The sequence below is a fragment of the Emydura macquarii genome, unplaced genomic scaffold (genome assembly GCF_026122565.2).
Source record: "Emydura macquarii macquarii isolate MOO-44397 ecotype Brisbane River unplaced genomic scaffold, CSIRO-AGI_Emac_v2 contig_2897, whole genome shotgun sequence".
In the NCBI taxonomy this organism is placed as follows: domain Eukaryota; kingdom Metazoa; phylum Chordata; order Testudines; family Chelidae; genus Emydura; species Emydura macquarii.
Genome location: NW_027133034.1, coordinates 50,607,825 through 50,631,096, shown reverse-complemented (window position 1 = coordinate 50,631,096; position 23,272 = coordinate 50,607,825). Strand labels below are relative to the sequence as shown.

General features: G+C 42.5%; 1 protein-coding gene across 1 annotated transcript in view; it reads left to right on the top strand.

The window, feature by feature from the left end:
• Positions 1-3,664: 3,664 nt before the first annotated feature.
• Positions 3,665-23,272, top strand: part of AP3B1 (adaptor related protein complex 3 subunit beta 1) — a 290,480-nt gene continuing 270,872 nt past the window's right edge. Inside the window, exon 1 of the mRNA XM_067569102.1 lies at positions 3,665-4,040. Within this exon, the coding sequence (XP_067425203.1) occupies positions 3,910-4,040 (131 nt within the window). The 5' untranslated portion in view covers positions 3,665-3,909. The remainder of the gene's footprint in view (positions 4,041-23,272) is intronic.

The following is a 23,272-nucleotide window of genomic DNA, read 5'->3' as shown; positions in this document are numbered from 1 at the left end:
TCACAATCTGATCCACAAGAGGGCACCAGACAATGGTGCTAAGTCCAGCTCAGTTAGAAATACAAAATGCACATGAATTAATTTAATGTCAAAACATGAAAAAAATGCACTTCTGAAAATTGCAGTTATTTTAGCTTTATTAGCTAACAAGACATTAATTTTTAATACATAAAACTCAGATGTTATATCTCTTTAATGCTGTCAACAAATCCCCCATTCCACAGAATTAATTTTAGGGTACCATGTTCATACAAAATGCATTACGTCATTGTTTACAGCCTATGCATGCAAAGGTTAGGAAACTGTGTAAGTTACAGTATATTATACAAGTAGCAGTTGTGGAGACAGTAAAATAGAAATGAAATTTCCATGAGATAAAATAGCTTGTTTCAGGGAGAAAAATTGAGTGTGTGGGAAACTGAGAGGCAGCGGGTCTGATTCTTTACTGCCTTCAGCCTTGTCTAGTCATTCCTTTATTATGTGTGGTGAGTGGGAAGTGTGTATAAAATGCCACCATCAATGAATATAAGTGAAGAATTCTGACTGGGTTGTATTTGGTAATATAAATAATAATACGTTTTTGTATACACTTTGGAAAGGTGCAAATTACTAGAAGGCACATCATCATCAGTTCAGAGAAATCCAAAAGAATTAAGATACATTGTCTATGGCCAGAAGTTGGTCATCCACCAGTTGCATCAGTGGCACTTCTGTGTCATATCCCAGTCTAAATACTGATAGAGAAAACAGAGTATAGTAATTCAGTCTCCTGCCATGACTGTTTATAACGTATTTTTTACATGTTTAACATAAAGGCTCCTATCCTCACTTTCAACGCTCCTATTCTCACTTTCAATGCCCTTCTTTGTACTTATGTCCTCTTGTCTTTTTGTGTCACACTCACAGTTTCCTTTGACAATGATGCCAGCCTTGACAGCATGTCTGCTTTTCCCATATCCTGCCTTGAGTGCAGGGGACTGGACTAGAAGACCTCTCGAGGTCCCTTCCAGTTCTACAATTCTATTATTCTATGTCTGTTTTCTTCTACATTGCCCCTACACATGCAATATCCCTCCTGAGATAATCTTCTCCTCCTTCCAGTTATTCAAGACCTGCTTCTTCAATGACTCCTACAATAAAGAAGATGATGATGGGTAATTTGGAATAGTTGAGATATTTCTTATTAATGACTAAAATAAATGCTTACATTTTACATATTTAAAAATAGTGGAAGGGATATAAACCCTCATACACCAGAGCATAAGCCTCTGAAGGAGCTAGAAAAGACCTTCCTTAACGGTACAAGGTAGGTGAGGTAGTATCTTTTATTGGACCAACTTCTGTTGGCAAAAGCTTTTGAGCTACACAGAGCTCTTCTTCAGGTAGTTTATTCCATAATTGCCCTCTCCAGCATTTCTTCCTCCTCCCTCTGAAAATATCTAGTACTGGTCACTGTCAGAAACAGAATACTGTACTACAAGGACCACTGGTCTGTGATGGTGTGGGAATTCCTATGTTTTATATTCTTCATGCTCTATGCACTAGGCAAAGATAAAAATGAGGGTCTCAGAGCCTTGTGGGGGACCAGCGAGCACCGGATCCATAGAAGGAGGCAGGTGTACTTGTTTTTTTCATGCTGAGATTACTGCATAGGGTAGAACAGAGGTCCCCAAACAGTGGGGTGCAACCCCCTAGGGGGCGTAGAGGAATGTTGGGTGGGGGCACGGCATGGCCCAGGCCAGTCCCCACATAGGGCGGGGAGGGAACGCCACCCAGTGATTCTCTGCCCAGAGCTCTGCTCTGGTCACGCCCCCCAGCCATGGCCTTGGCCCTGGCACTCAGCCCGGCTCCAACTCCTCAGCCTGCCAGCTGCTGCAGCCAACCCCAGCCCCCACCCCACTCTCCACTTCAGCCCCCGCTCCCAGCCTCAGCCCTACTATCGTGCCCCACTCCCAGCCCTAGCTAGGGGGGGGGAGGAGAGGTGGCAGATAGGGGCAAGATGTAAAAAGTTTGGGAACCACTGGGGTAGAAGGTTGAATGCATTAGCTAATAACAGCTTTCTTAGGTCACTATTCTGCAATGAGTTCTACAGAGTCCTGGCCTTCATTGGGACTCCACTGAAGCTCAGTCCATGTTTACACTACAAAGTTTGGTCAATGCAAATTACATTAGCATACAGCCACCAAAGTTAGCATATTGACCATGTGCACGAATACGTGGCTGCTTGCGTCAGTGCTGTGTATACTCACTGGGAGGTCTTATGTTAGTACAAAGTGCGGATTAGCACAAGTAGGTATCGGAGTGTGTCATGCCCCATGGTTAGACACAGTGCCTTTTGGGAAATTTTTGCAATATGTTGTAGGGTAGAACTGAGTTGTGCAGGGATCTCTGGGGGAGCTCGGGATCAAGTTATCATGCAACTGTGTCCATCCCATAATACCATTAATATCCCATAATTTTCAGACTTTTTAAAATAAATCCCACAAACCCACACAGCACTGTTTCTGTCTACCATTTCTGACATGGAGTCTGCAGAGCTCTGCATAATTCTCATGAATGTTTCAAATACAGCACGCACAATCCTCAGATATTAACAGATCCATAGGAAGAATTGCAACAATGCAGGACATGATGGTTTCTTCAAAGACAGACTGCTGAGGGATATTGTGTAAAACAATTCACAATAGTTGTTGTTGGTGTTCATGGGGCAGCTGCAGACGATTGAGTGCCACTTCTGGGCCTGAGAAATCAACATTGACTGGTAGGATTGCATTGCAATGTAGGGTTGGGACGATGAGCAGGAGCTGCAGAACTTTCCAATGCAATCATGCGAAAGGCCATGATCTGCGTTCTAAGCTTGCCCTCGCCCTCCAGCAAACAGACCCCAGCCTGAGAGTGGCACTGACAATGGCGGAGAAAGCAGCCGTGATCACACTCTGGAAGCTTGCAACACATGAATGCACAGCTCATTGCAAGACTGGGACATTCCCATAGGAAACTGGTTCATTTGTAAGAGAGGCTTCTAGCATGCAGTGAATGAGCTGAAATTGCAAGGACTGTGGGCTTTGATTACAGAATTGTTGTTTCACACAGGGCCCACTGGCAGATCAGGGCCTCAGTGCAATGCAGAAGCTAACCAAACAGCACACAGGAGGAATGAGGGCCCCGTGACCAGTCTGGGCTAATACTAGCACCCACGTGCTGATTTATACTTCGAATATATTAAATTCGACTTGACTGGGTTCCTTGACAAGGGTCTGGCAGGAGGGGACAGTGATCCCCGGAGCCCCAGTCCGTAGAGCAGCCCTCGGAGGCCGTGGGGTCTGGGGGCCCACAGACCTGTACCGTGCCGAACACAGATCGATCGAACCCCAGTCAGGGTGCAAGGCAAGGGGCGGCCACTGTCTGAATGAACTGCGCGTGCGCGGGTAGCGGACTGGCCGTGGTCCGTGCGTGGCTCCTTAAGGCGGAAACACGTCACACTCCCCCCGTAGAGGGCGCCCCTTCCGCCCGACCAGACATGTCTCCCGAAGGAGGCTCCTCCTTCTTCCCTATCACTGGGAAGGGTCTTCTCCCCTTAGGGGAGGAGGGAGGCGGAGTCACCGAGTCACACGCTAGGTCACGCGGCCGCTAACAGCTTGGGTGGAGGAGTCTCACGCGCCCTCTCTCCTCTTCCGGGCCGGCAACAGCTGCGTTGCCATAATAACGGTAGAACTCAGAAGAGGCTGGGAAAGTTCCGCGTCTGCAGCTTTGCCCCGCCCCATCATGTGACACCTCCCCACCCCACCCCCAATCACTCACTCACTGCTGCCGTTAGCTTCCGGGAGGATCCCGGGGTGCGCGCCAGTAAGTTCCGTTCGTCGGCAGACTCGGCAGGTGAAGAGCCGCCGCGATAGCAGCAGCAGCAGCATGTCCACGAGCAGCCTCGGTTACAATGAGCAGGGCGGGGAGGCGGCGCCCGAGCTGGCGCAGGAGGCGGCGCCCACCACAGCCCCCTCCGTCCCCGCGGCCTTCGGGCTCTTCAGCAGCGATACCAAGAAGTAAGGGAGGCGGGGGGCGGCGGTTGGCAGAGGAGAGCGTTGCAAGGGCGGGGGTAGCGGTGTTGAGGAGCAGGGCAGGTAGGAAGCGGTGCGGGCCGGCTTTGGGGCGGGGTGAGCAGGACAGGTGCGGGGGCGGGCATGCACCGCCTGTAACTGTGCCCTCCTGGTCCGCTGCACACGTTAAACGAGACTCCGCTGGTTGATTGGCACAGACCCGGTTATCCAACTTCTAAAAACTTCCTTGGAGAGCTGGTCGCATGAACTAACAGCCCCAGGAAAACCAAAGACAAAACGATGCAAGATTAATCTTCCCTACTAGTGACAGGCACAGCTTTCAGAACCGGTCGGCGCCTGTGGGTACAGGCATTTCCAAGCAAGTTCTGAACGTGATACTTACAATCCAAATGGACTCTTATAGCAGATTGGTGGCTACCATTTTTCTTATTGACTTGTAAAACATTTAGTTGCTGCTTATATCTAAAAGTTGGTGCCTTTGTTAATAGATAACTGGACAAAAATACACTTTAAAAATTGTTAAACTGAATTGTTTTAGTTTGTAGTTTCAGTAGTTTTGAGGCTTAAAACCTAGTGAAAGATCAATTTGTTTTTACAGATAAATAAGCCTTCCAAAAGGTGCCAGTATTCTTATGGGAAACTTGTAGTTGTGGTGCTTAAACAAGACACTTATAGGGTTTGGTGTTCAGCATAATGTGGAAGTGATTTAGTTTTGTACAGTGGTCTTTGGACAAAACTGAGGAAATAGAAAATCTTTAAACTTAGCATGGAGACTGTGGAAACATACTGGCACAGAAATTCTGCATCCTTTTAAGCAGACAGGCAAACAAATCTGGTAGACAAGAGAACATCTAATATTAAATAGCAGGGTTCAAGAAAGACAAGGTGGGTGGGTAATATCTTTTATTGGAGCACCTTGTGTTGGTGAGCGAGACAAGCTTTTGAACCACACAGAGCTATTCTTCAAGAAGCTATTCAGGGCAAAAGAGTATCCTTCAGGAAAATGGAAATCAATCATACTGAAACCAGTGGAAATGAATGTAAGCCATGGTCTTGTTTACACTAGAAATTTCAGACCTTAAGAAGACCTCTGTGGAGGTCAGGAACTTGTCATCTTCTTCAGTAAGAAGTTGGTCTAATGAAAGATACTTCCTCATCCACATTGTTTCTAGAAAATTCAGTTATTGACGTGTGCTTCAGGTGGTTGTTTTGCCCAAGGAGTGAGGACATCCATGTTAACAAACCTAAGCTGGTATCAACCATTCAACAATTCAATTGAGGTTTCTGTCGTTTTTGAGAATTATCTTTGTCAGATGTGATAACTTCCTTATCTAGCAGACCTCTTTAGTTTACCAAATGTCATTTTTCTGTTACCCTGCTATTTTTCTCCCTCGTTTCTTTTAGCCATGATTCCTGCTGAACTGACCCTCACCCAGCCCATTAACTGCACCTTTACCCCACTCCAACACCACAGATTCCCTTAGCTCTGGTTCTGCAATTCCTCAGCTGGTGTGCCACAGGTGGATCAGTGTCTGGAGCTATAATAATAACTAGTTCTTACACAGTGATTTTTCATCTGTAGATCTCAAAAGCACTTTACAAAGGAGGTAAGTATCAACTTCCCACCCTCCAAAAAATATGCTCCACTTATTGCTGGCCATCAACAAGTTTAGCCTTGAAATTAGATGAAGGTTTCTAACTATCAGAATAGTGAAGTTTGGAGCAGCCTTCCAGTTTTCCCCTGGGTCAGATTAGCAGAGATCCTGAGGTTTTTTTTGCCTTCCTCTGGAGTATGGGGCACTGGTCACTTGCCAATTTAAAATAGGGATGTAAGTGGCCTAAATGTTTAAACGGTAGGCAGCTGTCTTACCATTTACTAATTAGTTTAAATGTTGCCCTCGGGGGAGGGAGGTGCCTAGCCCAGTGTGGCTCCCCACCAAGCAAGACCTACCCAGCTGTGGCTCAGCGCTGGGCTTCGTGCCTACCTGTGAGCAAGATCTGTCAGCGTGGGCCCCCCCACCTCGGTGGGGAGAATCAGAGCCCAGTATGAAAGCTGCTGCTCAGTAAGTGCATACCTAGAGGGGAGCTGCACTGGCCTTGGCACCTCCCTGCTGAGTGAGAGCTGCCTGGCTGTGGCTCTGCATGCGGAGGGGAAGCTGTGCAGGCAGCTCTCACTCAGCGGGAAGAGCTGAGCCCAGCGCAGCTCCCCCCTCACGTGTTTCAACGTTCTATATTTGTAAGTTTAAACGGATTATTAATAAAACATTTTTGCGTCCCTAATTTAAAATAGTGTAAATACTCTGTAACTTGAAGTCTTTAAATCATGATTTGAGGGCTTCAGTGACTCAGCTAGAGGTTCTAGGTCTATTACAGGAGTAGGTGGGTGAGGTTCTGTAGCTTGCAATGTGCAGGAGGCCTTAGAGAACGGCACGAACTCTTGCTTGGTGGCTGCTCTGACAATTTTTCCAGAAATACTTAACTTTAGGAAAAGCAAATAAACATGCACATATACACATCCAAATCATTGTAATTTATTTATGTAGGTTTTTTGGCGGACTCTAAAAAAGAACTGGACCTTCACAGGATAGAAACACAAATAAGGTGCTTTGCAAGTTCTTGTATTTTTCGTTGTTTCTTTTTTGCTTTGGTTGCTTTTTAAAAAGAGACTTGCTAGCTAGTAAGCCTGCTGCTATGAAAAGTGATACTTGTATGTTAATACAACTTTTCATAGCCTCTGAGCTAGCTACTGAGTCTGCTGTTAAATTATTTTATCAAATATCACTTTTCACAGTGGACTTACTTGGACTTGCCCGGGGTGAGCCTGGGGTTGGAACCAGCCACTGCACAGCTGGAGCCCCTGGAATGTGGGGAACTCACTGGCTGCCTGCTTCTCCAGCATGTGTTTCAAGATGGGGGCATGGCCTAACTCCTGTTAGTGGCATCAGCTCACCCTTTCTTCCTTCCCCCATATCACGGTCCAGGAGGCTGTTGCTACAAGAATAGCCCCTGGTGGATAGATGTGAGAAATGCTGGAGTAGATGATCCTGATGGTCTCTTCTGGACTTAGTCTGAATCTGAGTTCATACAAGAATTAATTCTTAGTCCTATAGCCTATGTTATGTAGGAGGTCAGACTAGATCAGTAGTTCTCAAGCAGGAGGAGGTACTCAATTCATATAGATCAATGTTTCTCAACCTGGGGGTTACAGCCCCCAGTGGGGTCATGGGATGGGGTTAGTGTGGATTACAAGTGCAGGGCCAGGTGGTGGGGCTTGCGCTTCAGACAAAGATTACAAGTGAACAGGCTCAAGTATCTCACTGAACTGTATGTGGAATATTAATATTTTAATCAATATATTTTATAATTATATGGTAAAAATGGAAAGTGAGCAATTTTTCAGTAATAGTGCACTGTGGCACTTTTGTGTTTTTATGTTGATTTTTTTTTTTCTGGTAAGCAAGTAGTTTTTCGTAAGCAAGAAAGCTGGGATGTGCAACACAAATTAGACTCCTGAAAGGGGTGCAGTAGTCTGTAAAGGTTGAGAACCACTGGACTAGGTGATCACAGTTGTACTTTCTGGCCTTAAAAATCTGAATCGCTGAATTCTCATTCTATAGATGGGGGAACAGGCAGTGAAATAACTTGCCCAAGGTCATGCAGTAGGCTGGTGGCAGAGTCAGAAATAGAAACCAGGCCTACTGAGCCCTGTATGCATGTGTGGTGTGTATAATTATAAATAAACGTGGAGGAGTTAAGGTAGTTGAAGAGCTCCTGGAGTGTGTGTCTGATCTCTTATCCCTTAGATTCTCTCCATCTATGTATGTTAACTGAAGGGCTTGAAAAACAAGCAACCTGTGATTATTTATTTATTTTTTTTTCAGAGCAGGCATTGCAACCACCAAATTTAGGGCTAATCTACATATGAAATTATCCTGCGTAAGTAAATCCATGCACGGATGTAATCAGGGATAATTCCATGTGTAGACAAGCCATTAGTAACTCTTCTGAGGAATTCTGGAACTGATGGTGTATGGATGTAGCTATGGGGAAGAGCTTATGGGATATGGGGGGGAGGGCAGCAGGTGCAGCCTCAGCTGGTGATCCAGAGCTGGCTTGCTGCTGGGAACTCATGGATTCGGGACTTAAGTAAATTAAAAAAAATAAACAAAACTACTTTTTTGAGTGTGGCTAGAAGACATGGGCATTCAATTGTCAAGAACAATTTTGATGGTGATGCGTAATAGATCAGTTGTAGGATGTTTTCATGTACTCCTTGGCAAATCATCCTAAAGGCTGCTACCAGAAGCTTTTTCTTATTTGCCACCAGTGTATACAGGTTTTGGTGGGGGAGGAAGGCTGTCTCCTCCACTCCTCACATAGAGCTCCAGTAAAAGTAGTTGGGAACAGAGTGTGGTGGTCAAGTTTAATTCTGTCTAAATTGCCTGGGCAGACTATTTGAAACTGGTTTCGCAAAAGCTGTGTTGAGAGAGAATTCCAATTCCCTGTTACAACAAGAATCAACTTGGACCAGTACTTACTGGACTGAAGTAATATGTGCGCACTCTGTATTCAATTCTGGTGGTGACACAAGGGCTTTGTATTGAGAATTGAATAGTAATCTCTCTCACTGTGGATTGATTTAAATCACTGACTTTAATGTGGTTTTACATTTTTACTTTCTAGGTATTTTTGTTTTAAAAAAAAAAAAAAAAAAAAAAAAGTTGATTCTCATAGGTAACCACTAAACCATGTTGATGTGCACTAAAATATAGCCTTTACACTAAATTTGGTGCTTTTTGTTAACCTGGAACTCTATCTATGAACATTTGTTTAAGCAGTTATATAGCTTAATTTACACTTACTTGAATTCTTAATTATTGACATTGTTAGAAATGGTGAATGATCATTCTTATTTACTAGACTGTTTTTTCTTTCTGAATGCCAAGCTCTACATGGATGGAAATGCAATTCAAAATGCACAAAAACCAGCATTTTAATTTTTTATTAATCAAAGCTACCTTTAATTTGCTGGATAAGTAAGAAACAAGTTTATCAAAACATGTTTTGCATTTAAAACGTTTGTGTATTAAAGAAGGAATTGTCTGTATTTAGTGAATTGACCTGATTGTTTCTAATCGCTAGCGGTATGCCTATGCCCCTGTAGTTCTTCAGTGTAGACACTCACTACAGTGAAGGGAGGGATTCTCCCATCAGTGTAGTTAATTCACCTCCCTGAAAGGCGAATTTTTCTGTCAACCTAGCACTGTTTATGCTGGGGATTAGGTCGGCATAGCTACATCTCTCAGGCTATGTCTATACTGACGACGGCAAAGTCGCTGCTGTCTGATCGACTTATCTGGATCGACTGAGCAGTCAGTGAAGACCTGCTCAGTTGATCCAGAAGACGATGTACTAAAACCACCTCTTGAAGTGACGTAGTACTGCGTCAATGGGAACGCGGTTCCCGTCGGCGCAATGCCGTGAAGAAGAGAAGCACAGAAGTTGACAGGAGTTATGCAAGTTCTTTGAGTACTTTGTGTAACTCCCGTTGACTGCCGCTGAATCGCCGAGGTAAGTGTAGACCAAGCCTCAGGATTTTTCATACACTTGAGAGACGCATTTACACCAATGTAAGTTTTCAATGTAGACCAGTACTATGTCTTTCAAGATTTTGAAACTAGTAGATCTCATCCACACACATCATTTTTAATCATAGATTGGAAAAGGAAAACAAGCTTTCCTGCTTTTACTTCCAGTTGGTTTTTATCTTTGAATGAACTAGTCATTGAACTGAACGAGTTGAATAAACTGAAATGAAAAGAAAATATTTTCTCTGCACTTGTAGTTATCAAAAGGTGGCTTAGAATTTCAACAAATTCTGGTTCCAGGTTGTTTAGCCAGTGACTTGACTTTCTCTAAAACTTCAGCAGCAAACACCGTGCTACTTAATATTATTTTAATTTAGATTATTTTAGTAGATTATAGTAATTTAGGCCTTAACATAGGTTATCACAAAGGACTTCTTTATGGGAGACATTTACTAGAGATCTCATGCAGGTAGTAATAAAAGATTGTTGAAGTTTTTAGATCTATACCTTTTTAACACCCTGAATTTTGGTGTGAGACAGTAATTCTGTTTCAGACCTCTTTCTGACAGATATATTGATTACTGAAATAAAAATTAGTTATTTTTAAAAATTAGGTACAAGAACAAGAGATCACAAACTGGCTACATTCATTATGTACAAACAGTACACTTCTAACCAGTAATATTATACACAAAATTACATACAGTTAAGATTGTAAAGTTAAGAACTCAGTGTAGGAAATGCCAGTATTTAGGTTGCCTTTGTTATCTTAGTTGGGCACTCCAGTATATGTTATGGTTGTCTTTTAATTATGTTATTGCATACTATTTTATTTCCATAGAACCTCAGCCTCATTCACTGGACAACGGTGATGGTGCTTACCGAATGACAAGTTATTCAATATTTTTTTATCCTTGTTGTGCAATGTGTAGCCTCATGCTTTCCTTACTACACAGTTATCAAACCCTGCTCTCAATGCTGAATTATTAATTTCCTCAAAGGTTTTTCTGTGGTATTCATCAATACAGTGTTTGAGTGATTGACAAACGCTAACTTTCATTTTTACAACATACTGTGAGACATGGGGATCTTATCTTCGTTTTACAGATGGGGATCTGAGGCATAGAGAGAGATTAAGGTCAAAAGTATCCACTAATTCTGGGTGCCCAATTTGAGATACCTAAGACTTTGTTTTCAGAGTACTCACTTTTAGATAGTTCCAGAGGGGTAGCCGTGTCAGTCTGTATACAGCAAAAACAACGTGAGTTCTGTAGCACTTTAAAAACTAACAAATTTAATTTCAGTAGGCATAAGCTTTCGTGAGCCTCAGCTCACTTCCTCAGATGTGGTTGGTACAAATGATACAGCCCTTTCTATGTGCAAAGCACATCTCGCCCCCCCCCCCCACTGACGTCAGTTGCAGCTGCGAGTACTCATCCCCTTTGCAAATAAGACCCCAGGTTTTCAAGTTCGGCACCCAGAAAGCAATTAGTGAACAGCTGTGAAAAACTTGGCTTAAGTGCCTAGCATCACAAAAGAACTCGATGGCAGAGGGGAGAGAATCCAATTCTCCAGGGCAGTACTGAGCAGCCTTAACTGTCTTTTCTCTTCCAATCCCCAGCCTACACACCTTTCAATTTTGGCAACAAATAAGACGGGGGTCCTACAGGCAACTGCTTCCACTACACAACCCTGATTCATCCCCAGGACACACTTCATCCTGTGCACTGAATGATACAGGGGTTCTGTAGAAAAAATGTGATTGTGTAATCAGACTGCCATAATGCATACACATAAGAGGGCCGAATTAAGGTTGCCCTCCCTCTCCAAATTCCTGGGGAAGGGATGGTTTCAGTCCTGAGGAATCCCCTCCCTTTTTACCCTGAAGTTCTCCTATTTTAGTGTTTCTGCTTGCAGAGCTAGAAAAGACTTCAGAGATAGCCAGTAGGGATCAGAGGAGAGCAGAGCGATATGCATTGTTGTCTTGGGTGAGCATGCCACTTACACAGTACTGCCAGCCCTTTCACTTCAAATGTTCGTGAGTTTGAATTTCTGGTTCCTACTTTCCTGACATGGTGTTCATGTCTTAAGAATGCTATGCTTGCCTCTTAAGGAATGGGGTTCTGTTGGGAGAATCAAAAAGTTCTACCTCAAGGAGCTTTGTAATTGCATGCATATTTAGCACAAGAGATAAGAAAGAGTAAGCTTTCTCTAACGTTGCTCTTATTGATTATTAAAGTTGTGTGTATTAATTGTGTATAAAATAACTGCTTTCCTAACATCTGTTTGGCTCAGCTAAAGATAATTTGGAGCCAGAGTTTTTGCAGCAAATCTTTGTGATTAAAGAGGTGACAGGAAAGTCTTAAAATAGGAGAAATCATTCTGACTAAAATTAGAATGTACAGTTCCCCTTTATCACCTTTCTTCTGTATTGATTGAACCCAAACCAAAGAGGAGAGAAATATAATCAATCTACTCAGTATGCATTGCTTCTAACAAATCTTCTGATTACTTGAGTCAACCCAACCATATCAAGAACACAGAGGTGAATGGCAGTGCTTGTTCATCTGAGGGTAGAAACAACACAATCAGAAAGAAATGGCTCTGATTCTTTTAGAATTGAAAATTGGCTTAATATGTGAATAGTACTGATAGAGGTCCTCATACCCAAAGTGAGTTGGTTTAGAAGGCTTTGAGTTGATTAGGTCAATCAAATAAAATCTGTTTTATTGGAAAGGTCATGGAATAATCCGTGCAGTATAGTGATTTGCTATTTTGCTGCAAACTAAGAAAAAAATTCTTAATTAACCTCTAGTTATGTTATATGCTTCAAATCAGTACTATACTTCTAGGCTGAGTGGAGAAGAACTTTAACCAATTCTTGTTTTCCCCTTAACCTTTGCGGGGATATATTGCCAATATAGCACTGTAGAATGCATATCCTAAAATACAGGCCCTACCTCATGAAGCTATTTGCAACCCAACAGATAAAACCTTCATTAACAAGAATTCTGTTCTCATCATATTGCTAAAATACAAATTTTGCATGTATGTAATAAATACTATAAAATTTAATATGATTTTGTTCCTGGAAACTGCATGTTGGTAGCAATAAAACTTTTACTGAAATATTTAACCCAAATGTCAAATTTTATAGGCAAACCACATTAGGAATATATCTATTTACTGATAGATAGGTATAGTGTCTAAGCATTTCAGCAGATGACAAAATTTATAACAAGTATTTTCAACTTTAGAGATTTGCATCTTGAAACTAGAATCCTGCCAGACAAAATGCATTTGTAATTTATTGGGGTTCTTTTCCTGCAGATCTGGCTTACGTATGCTGCAAAGCCATTCATCAGGAAAGTTGGCTGGGCTTCAAAACTGTTTTTTGCTGAAATTTGCCATCACCTTGTGCAGAGAGGTGATGTAAGGTGGGGATTTCATTAAGATACTCCTTCCCCATTGCTATATGCAGAAGACTAATTCAAATTAATCAAATCTAAAAACTTGTTTTCAACAGCTGTCAAAAGTGTTTTTGGAATTTTTAAATTGAGTTTTGACTTGACACCTGTTAACCAGTCATGGAAAGCTTGTAGAGACTGCCATTTATTAAATTCTTTGAGGTGGAGTCCATCCCTAATATTCAAGCTTGATGCATATACTGGTTCTCTTGCAAATCTATATTCATGCCCATCTGTTAGTGGCACTTTGCCCACTAATATGGTGGTATGCCAGTTACTGTTGAGTCTGTGAGCCAGCAAAGATGAATGGTTTGGTTTGCTGAAGTGTATCCTTTGCTATAGGTACTACTGAATCCTAATCAGATGAGTTACAGTCTGTACTCTGAATCACATACTAGGTACCACAATATTGGCTAAAAGTAATAGTTGCAAGATTCATTTGCCACAAATGAAACTAATCAGAGTTGATAGCAATAAAGGTACAGTGGATACATCCTCTTTCTTTTCTTTCTTAAGCGGCATGTGCCACCCTCTATTGATGAACTGCTGTGACCTTCTCTAATGCATCCCTTCTTGAGGTTTCTCCAAAAAGGCCCTTTGGTTTGCTTTGAGATATATTTCTCGCTGTTTATTACCTGTTTCCACAGTTGTTGGCAGTGACAACTTAGTCTTAAGGGCATTTGGGTCAAAAGTGGCACTAAAATGTCTTTCCATAATATGCTGCTGCCACAAAGTTTGCAGAGGTGAAGGAATAAGTACTTGTAATTCTGTTTCCCTGAAGACATCCTTTTAGTTGATTTCTGTTTTAGAGTCTCTTCTCCTTAGTGTGAGACAAAGCAGAACTCCTTTGGCATTCAAAGAATTTTGGCATTTTGGGGTACCAGTAATTCACTCTCATGAAATGAACTGCCAGTAAGTAGCTCAGTATGCTCCAGAACGTTCCACTTTGTTGCCTTGATAAGCTGGAAATGGAGAGCTCCCCAAATTTGAAGTGTAGTAGTAGTAATAGATATACAGATCTAGCTTTAAAAAGGCAACTTCCTTACTTCCAGTTTTCAGGGGTGGTGAGTGCATGAGTATGAATACCTTCGAGAGGAAACTTAATTGTTTCTCTTCTCTAAAGATACCACATTGACTTGACATTAGCTTTTGGAGGCTAAAAGCTCATGGGTAGTGTGTGCAGACCAAGGATTTGATTGTAGAGGAACAGAGAAACTATACGAGGTAATTTTTTTTTGTAAGCCTAAAATACAGAGATGTCCATCCAAAACAGGAAATGGGGAAAGATAAGAAAGTACTAAACAGGTGACAAATAACCACAGATAGGGCCATATGTTGTTCCCAGTTTGAGGAACTTGATATAGTCATAATGTTTGATCTGTAAGGCTGGTACTTGGAAAAAAATTAATTCTTTGCATTGGCAAAAATGTAGGTGTTTGAACCTCTTAGTTGCAAGGTAGTTTGGAAAAGTGCTAGCTTTATGGTAGTCAAAATCTTCCTACTTAGACTTTGTCAGAGAAAAAACTTCCTTATGCAGGATGATCAACCTTCATTTAGCACATAGATCAAGGCCTTAAAACAATTTTGTTGCTTTTGGAGAATTAGGTTGAGAGGAAAAGGTGTATATACTGCTTCTGTTCACCAGAAGCCAAATTCTGAAGTGGATGAATGTTGATCTAAATCCAGTTCTATTATTTAATACATCGGTGACTGTCAAACTCATACCCAGTAAATGCATTTGTCCCCTTGGTTGATGTTAAGGGGGTTTGTTCCTCTTAAGATGGAAAAACACTGTGCAAAAACTGGAATCTAGATCTTGAATCTTTTGATACCTGATGGGCAGAATGTCCTGATGACTTACACAGTTGTAACCTTTAAAACTGGAGAGCTGTGCGGAGAGTCTGTTAGACACTATCTTGAACCTTTTCTGGCTGCAGTAGAAGGCCATTTAGTTGACATGTTTCAGCTTGTTAGATATATAGCAGCACCGTAGCAAACAGCATGTTCCATTTTGGAAGAAAGATTTTTCTCTGAGGTTTCAATAAGGCCGTAGAGATCCTGCCATGACAAGCTTACATTTCTAACCAGTTAAGGACAGGCCCCAGAGTGTTGCTATAATGTAGTTGAATACTGTTATGGATGCATATGAGCAATGTACGTCCCTAGTACATTCATAAGCAGAATGGGATGGCTTGTAATGACAACTGTCATTTGGGCAGGTGGGCCTTAATGGAAGACTTAAGTGTTGAGTGAACTAGGAAAGGGGAAGCTCACCTGATTTAGCATAAGTTACAGGAACAATTATTACAGGAACTCCTAGCATATTTGAGGAAGGCATCAAATACTCCCATCACTTCGTTTCATATTTCTAGGAATTTAAAAATAGATATGGTGATGGGAAAGACAGATTCAAGCAAAAGTGCTTTTGCACCAGAGTGTACAAGTTTGCTACTAGACAGCAATTGAACAAATAGGAATCTTGTTGTGTTCACAGAATACAAGAAATGAGTTCATGTTACCAAGGTATAAGCAGGCTGGCATTCTTCCCAGGCCATGTCTACGCTGCCAAGGGAAGTCAACTTTCTTTAAGTCGACTTTGATCAGCTGATTTTTAGAAGTCGCAGCAGCGTGTATACACTACACTGTTTGCGCAGGTCTCCTGCGTTTACACTGAGCACTCTTAATTCGAATTGCAAAGCAGTGCAATGTGGGTAGCTATCCCACCGTGCAACTAGCTGTGGTGGCTGTTGGGATGACTGTTATCATCCCATGATGCAACGCTGCTTCCCACTCCCTTCTTCGCTCCCACCCCCCGCCAAACAAACAGGAAAAGTATTTTCGTGCCCTTTTTTTACTCCCTGTGCTCGCCATTCCTGCAGAGACATGGAGCCAGCTCAACTCTGCACTATTATTGTGAGCGTCACAAGTACATCGCAACTTATCAAGTATTTGCGAAGGAGAGCAAGAAGCCGAAGCACAGACAATGGCAATGCCACCAAGGCTGTCCTGCTACAAGCTATCGAGCAGAACAATTCCCGATTGCTGCAGGCTGTAGTGAATCATCTGCAGTCCGTGGAGTGCCGGTTCTGGTCCAGGGAAACAGGTGGGACCGCATTGTTATGCAGCTGTGGGATGATGACCAGTGTCTGCAAAACTTTCATATGCAAAAGACAACTTTCCTGGAACCGTGCTCAGAGCTGGCACCGTCCCTGAAGTGCGTGAATACTCGCTTGAGACAAGCTCTGATGGTGGAGAAGAGAGTCGCCATCGCTCTCTGGAAGCTGGCAACCCCTGACTGTTACCACTCGGTTGGGAATCAATTCGGAGTTGGTAAATCTATAGTGGGCATCACAGGGATTCATGTATGCAGGGCCATCAATAGACTTCTGCTACAAAGGATAGTGACTTTGGGAAATGTGCAGGACATAGTGGATGGGTTTGCCACGATGGGGTTCCCAAACTGAAGGGGGGCCATTGATGGGACGCACATCTCCATCTTAGCGCCTGCCCACCTAGCAACCGAGTACATAAACCGCAAGGGATACTTTTCCATGGTCCTTCAGGGGCTTGTGGATCACAGGGATTGTTTCCCCAACATCTGTGGGGTGGTCTGCAAAGGTCACACGTGTATTTCATAATTCGGGGCTGTTCTCTAATATGCAGACAGGCACTTTCTTCCCAGACCAAAATATTCAAATTGGGGGTGTGGAAATGCCCATAGTGATCCTGGGGGATCCTGCTTACCCCTTGCGCCCTACCCCTTGCTAATGAAGCTGCATACTGGGCACGTTGACGGTGACAAGGAGTGTTTTAATAAGAGGTTAAGCAGTTGCAGAATGGTTGTAGAATGTGCCTTTGGGCATTTAAAGGGTAGATGGAGTCTCCTCACTAGGCTGGACATGACTGAGAAGAACCTCTCTTCTGTGATATCTGCTTGCTGTGTTCTTCATAATGTGTGTGACGCGAAGGGTGAGAGGTTTCCCCAGGGTTGGGATGTACAGGCAGAAAGACTGACTGCCAATTATGAGCATCCAGATGCCAGCCCTATGCTGAGAGCTAACCGCGTAGCGCTTTGCGTTAGGGAAGCTTTGAAAACCAGGTTCTGCATGAGATGCCTTTGTTTGCCTTTGGTAAAACCCCCTTCTCATCGATATCTGTACCTGCCAAATCCCTCCAGAACAAGATATGATTTAATAAAGAAACGTGTAGAAATGATGCTTCACTTTATTTCTGAACATTCAAGTCATGGGGGAAGGAGAGGGGGGTGTTCATTCACTGTCTCAAGGGGTAGGGCGGTAGCTTGCTGAACAGTGGAGGTGAGCACGTACTGCAGCTGGACAGTCTCCTCTGACACCTCTTGAGGCTGGGGGAGGGGGAGGGCAGCAAAGCCCTTGGTTGAGGAGCATTATGGAAGGGCTGCAGCGGGACTCTGTCCTGCCTCCGCTCCTCCTGAAGCTCCACAAGCTGCCAGAGCATGTCTGCCTGGTCCTGCATGATTCGCAGCATCTCCTGCGTGGTACTGCAATCGTGCTCCATTTCTCTGCAACTCTCTCTGTCCATGTCCATATTCTGGGACAAGGTCAGCCGCCACACTCTTTGCTCTGTGTCTGCGGTCACTGAGGCATTCATGAGCTTGCCAAACATGTCATCTCTGTTTTTTTTCTCTTTCTAATCTGTGATGGTCTTTCCGTAGCATTTCTTGAGGGTCAGTCCAGTGCCGAGGTGTCTACAGAATGAAAGAAAAATAAGAGTGGCCTCTGTTAGCATAGTGAAGAAAATGATACTACTGTAACAATGTAGACAATGACCCCTGATACAATGTAGACAATGATAGCTATGCTGTGCATAGTGCAAACACAGAGCCTCATTCCATTCCTGACGTCCCAGAACCGTCTGCTCTCTGTGCCCTTACAGAGAGGATCTGAGGACAGCGTGGTGGCAGGCGGCGGGGGTGTGTGTGTCTCTGCTGGTATTTTAAACCCTTACAGAAAGGAACTGCAGAGAGCGTGGGGTGGGAAGTCTATGCTTAAAACAAAGATTTGCTGGACGCAGCGAGGAACCAGCAGTGTTCTGCCATGATGCAGGCTCCATTGACTGCAGCAAAGTATCCTACCGTGGAGGGAGGAACAAGGCAGCCCTCCCATGAAAAATATTGTGAAGGATAACATATTACATACATGAAAATTTCCATGAGATATCAACTGATGATAAATGTAGCAGCTCTCATTACATAAATAAACTGTTCCCTGGGTAACCCCACAGTACAGTCATCAAAATGCCTGAAATCCCCTGCCTGCTCCCTACCACCCAATGTAAAAGGACAGAACTGCTAAGAAGAAAAACTCACCAGATGTGCTTTCCCTAGGATCATTAGTGCTGTCCTATATGCTGCTGGGCTGCTTGGGGGTCAGGAATATGTCCTGACTTTTTGGGAGAATGGACACCCCGTTCTCCTGCACCCTGCTCACCTCAGCCACTTCCTCCTCCTCGTCCACGGAGTCCTCATCTTTGTCCATTGACTGTGACCTAGCGGAGGTATCGATGCTGCGGGGCGGCACTGTGGTGGGATCGCCACCGAGAATTGCATGCACCTCCTCATAGAAGCGGCATGTTTTTGGCAAGGAGCCAGAATGGCTGTTAGCTTCCCTGGCTTTCTGATACGACTGACACAGCTCCTTGATCTTCACATGGCACTGCTGTGCGTCCCTCGTGTCCCTTCTCCAGCATGCCCTGGGATATCATCCCATAAATGTCCAGATTCCTTTTGCTGTCTCTGAGCTGAGCCAGAACGGACTCCTTGCCCCACAGCCCAATGAGATTTAAGACCTCTGGTCGACTCCATGCTGGAGCGCGTTTAGGCTTTGCAGTAGCCGTGCGGAGACCAGTGACAAAGCACTCTCCATGCTAGCAGCACAGAAAATGAAAATTCAAATCTTCCCAGGGCTTGAGGGGAGGCACATTTCCTGGTAGCATGACCAAAGAGCAGCACAGTGTGACTGTCCAGAGTGGTCAAAACAGGCATTTTGGGATACGTTTTGGAGGCCAATAAATTTGATTTAAGTGACGTGTCTACACTGACACTAAATCAATTTAATAAATTCGATTTAGGTGCTACGCCACTTGCAGTGGTGGTCTTAAGTTGATTTTCCAAGCGACTTAATTTGAATTAACATGGATGCCAGTGTAGACGCAGGTGTATGTAGGTTGACGTAAGTGACTTTATGTTGACCTACGTCGCCAGGGTAGACTAGACCCCAGTCTGTTACACCAGTAAAATAATGGCATGAGCAGAATTTTCAAAAGAGCCTGGGAATACACTATCGGGAGCCATTCCTCTGAAGGGAAGTTGGCAAAATGGAAGAAGGATATAGAGCCTCAATGACCTCATTATACTGAAATCATAGTAAGAGAAACATGGGAATGAAAGGAATCCCGTTAATTATAGTTTATCCATATGCCATCTAACTGCATAGTTCCCACACTATATGCAAGTGTACATAGGAACTATATAGTCCAGTAAAACTAAATAACTGCTTTACAAAAGTGAGAAGTATATCACTGAAGTGGGGACTGTTAGTTAGGGACATTCAGTGGTGAAGACTCTGAAGGATACAAACAGCAATCACTTGCTAACGGACTAATGTGTTGACAACCTCAAAATCCCCTCATTTACCCAACTAGTAAAATGTATTCTTCAAAGGAAAAAGGGTAATTTTTTAATGCACCTGATCAGCTTTATCATAACTAGAGAATCCTTGTTCCTCCTAGGGAAATGAGTTAATGTAGCTTGTCAAAGCAAGATAGTTGGGAAGATTGAATATTTTTTAGATGAATTATATTAAGTGCTGTAAAACATGGACTTAAACCTAAAACTCCCTGCCTGCTTATCAGAGTATGATGAACTTGTATCATTTTCAGAGGTAAGTTGAGTGAGAAATAGGAAGCATCATCACCTCAGAGTATGGAGGAATGTCTGGGGTCCTCAACACTTTAAAAAAAAAAAAAAAAAAAAAAAAAAAGGCTACTTATGATCAAGCTTTAAAGCTAAGGAGTCACTGGTCTCTTCTTCCTTTCTTGAAATATTTTGTTGGTGTTGAGGAACTTTAAATATTCATACTTGCACTTCAAGTGCAGTTTAGAATCAGAGAGGCCATAAAAGAATGAGTCTACTGGGAGTGCAGTGGCATACCTTCATGCATCTAGTCCTGCAAGGAAATCAGTGGTGCCTTGGCTTTGACTACTCATAAATCATGAAGGTACCAAAAAGTGAAGATTTGAAAGTGCAGGTATTCAAATGCAGTGTAATTGAATAAGTTATGTATTGTAAGGGATGACCAAAGCTGTCATCTCTATAAGGTCTTTGAGATAAAGTGCCTGAGCCTCTGGGTGGCCATCCTGCCAAACAGCCTCGGGTGTTAAAGCATGAGAGACCAGGATACTAGGAGCTGATTCCTGGGTTGTCTTGCTCTTCTGATTTGTAACATCCTGTTTCATTAAATGGAAACCAGGGTCCTCCATTAATATACAACTTGAAGCACTCTCTGATATATCTGGAAGATAAGACTACAGTTTACTGTAACCTGTTGCAATGGTCTCTTAGGTGTCCTGGACTGAGAATCAAAAGTATTGTATAATGAGATTTATTGTGTGGACACTTGGCCTGTGGTGTATTCTTGTACTGAAAGACATCATTAGTCTAAACTAAGCAAATATTTTAAAATATTTCTGCAAAACTTATTTTTAGCTTTTGAAGTCAATGTAATGGCAGGGTGCTGTGACACAGAAATCTGAACTGAAAGGTGGTGGTAGGAGGAAGCCTGAGCTATCTGCTGTAGAATGGACAGGTCTGATCCAGTAGAGATGTCCAGACCAGTAGATTATAAGAAATAAAAAACTACAGCTAAAACTGACTTTCCTTCTTGTAGCACTTAAATGTGCTATGTGCAGGTCAAGGCAGAAGGGGCAGGATGTGTAATGTGGTAGGAGCAACAAATGCAATGATGGACAAAGTGATGGAAGAGTAGGTGAAGAGGGACATTAAGGAGAGGCAATTTCAAGAGACACTCTGATACAGTTTGTATCAGGGGGCAGAAATTGAGCTGCTGCCTCTTGGCAGAGTGCATATGGTGGTTAAACAGGGCCAGCAACAACTAATGTCTAGGGAACATTTGTATGTTGGAATCATGGTGTTGATTGAAGTTGGTGGAGATGGGGTTAACCTAGAAGATCACAGCTCAGTATACCTCCTGGTATCAGATTTGAGGAGTTTTTCCTAGTTTCCTTAAAGGCTCCTATCCCTGAACTAGTGAATCTCCATATAATTTAAAATATGAATAAGGGGATGCATATAATGTCCACTTGCAAGACAAATGGATGGGTGGTAGTCACTATAGATTCACTAAGAAAAATTTGCGTGATAACCAAGGTAGCTTCTTTGATTTGAATTACAAGATGACAGAAAAACATAATGCAGAGGTGAGACTGCATCTGGATTTTAATGTTTTTGATATGGAGTCTCATGAGAATTTGGGAGCAGAACACAGTATTTGCATAGATTTCTGTAGTGTGGATACACATCTACTATTGGGACTACAAACTGAGATAAACAGGAATAGTGGGTAAGTGGGGGTAGGGGTAACATCAAATTGGAAGTCTCAGCTGGGGCTCCACAGGTGTGTCTATTAGGACAGTATCACATACTATCTTAAGATACCTAGAAGAAGTAAATAGTACATTAATCCACTTCCAAGATGGTGGTAAACTAGGAGGTAATCACATGCAGTCAGTGGAAGATAGTCTGAAAAGATTAGAAAAAACTGAGTCCCCAGTCATGCATAGGCCAAAGATAAAAGCATAAAGCAGTCAAATTGTGTGTGTGCATTCCCTTGTCATGTAGTCAGACACAATGATTGTTGTATTAATTTAAATACCTTGTTCACTGTGGGTGCTTTTTGTATTTTCTTGTGGAGTGAGTTCCCCTCCACTGCGTGACTTTTTAAAAAATTAGGTTGGGAAATGTCTGAGGTCTCTACACCACCTATGCCTCATTTAATTTTTACAAAGCAGTACATAATTAAGTTTATTTTTGTATTTACTTGCATGTAGTACTGTAACTGACTGTAGATGCTTTTATCACACAGTAAAAATATTGCTCTCTATGGGGGAGAAATGTAAATGGATAAAAAATAATTCATATTGTCTTCATGGAAATGCTAAGCTATTTAAGATATTTAACGTAACTTTCTCAATTGTGTTATAAAAATCTAGTATTTATATCTTAATCAACTGGAGTCTTCCTTTTGGAGTCTTCCCTGCCACATCCTCTTCCTTCCAGGAATAATATCCAGTTGGTCACCTGGGTATTTGATCACAAATACCAAAATATACTTTACAGAATGATTTGGGCTCCTATTCAGCAGGGTGTCTAAGTATATATGAATATTGAAACATTTATTTAAACATGTAAGTAGTTCTTTTGATCTTGACCTTTTGTTAAAAGTGGTGTGAACTGAGTTAGGGCTTGGCAGTTTGAAATGAGTGTCTTACCCTGTTTCCCAGCAAAACAAACAAACAAAAAAAACTCAAGGGCTAACTATAAAGTTACATGTTCAGGCTGAGAGACTTGACTAGCTTTTAAATCTTTTCCATATGTATTTTTTTCCTCAATGGGATGAAATTCTATTTTTCATCTGATTTGAAACTGAGGAAAAACCTATCAAAATGGGGAATGCTTTAACAAGTGTTGCTGTGAAGTTGAAATCTGAGTTCTACTGTCTTGGTAATCAGTAGATAACCTGTTCCTATTTTTACCTCTCTGACCCTGCTTATTTTAGAAAATAAATCTTTTTGCACTCTTGTTTATATTGTAGATACAGTATTTCCTCCACCCCCTCCACTACTTTTTCCCAGGCCAGAAAATATTTGCTTTTGGATGATACATATTTCTTTCAAACTGAAAGGAAATTTGGGCCTTGCTGAAAGAGCAATCAGCTGATTTCTCCCCTTTTTGTACTACTAGGAGGAAGTGTTTGCATAACAACACATGCACTTTACGCAGTGCAGATTTGGGTATCTAAGGTATTTTAGTTGAATTTTCAGCCTTGCAAACTTAATGAATATAAGTAGACATCTAATGGAAGGAGAAGGTAATGCTGAATAACAC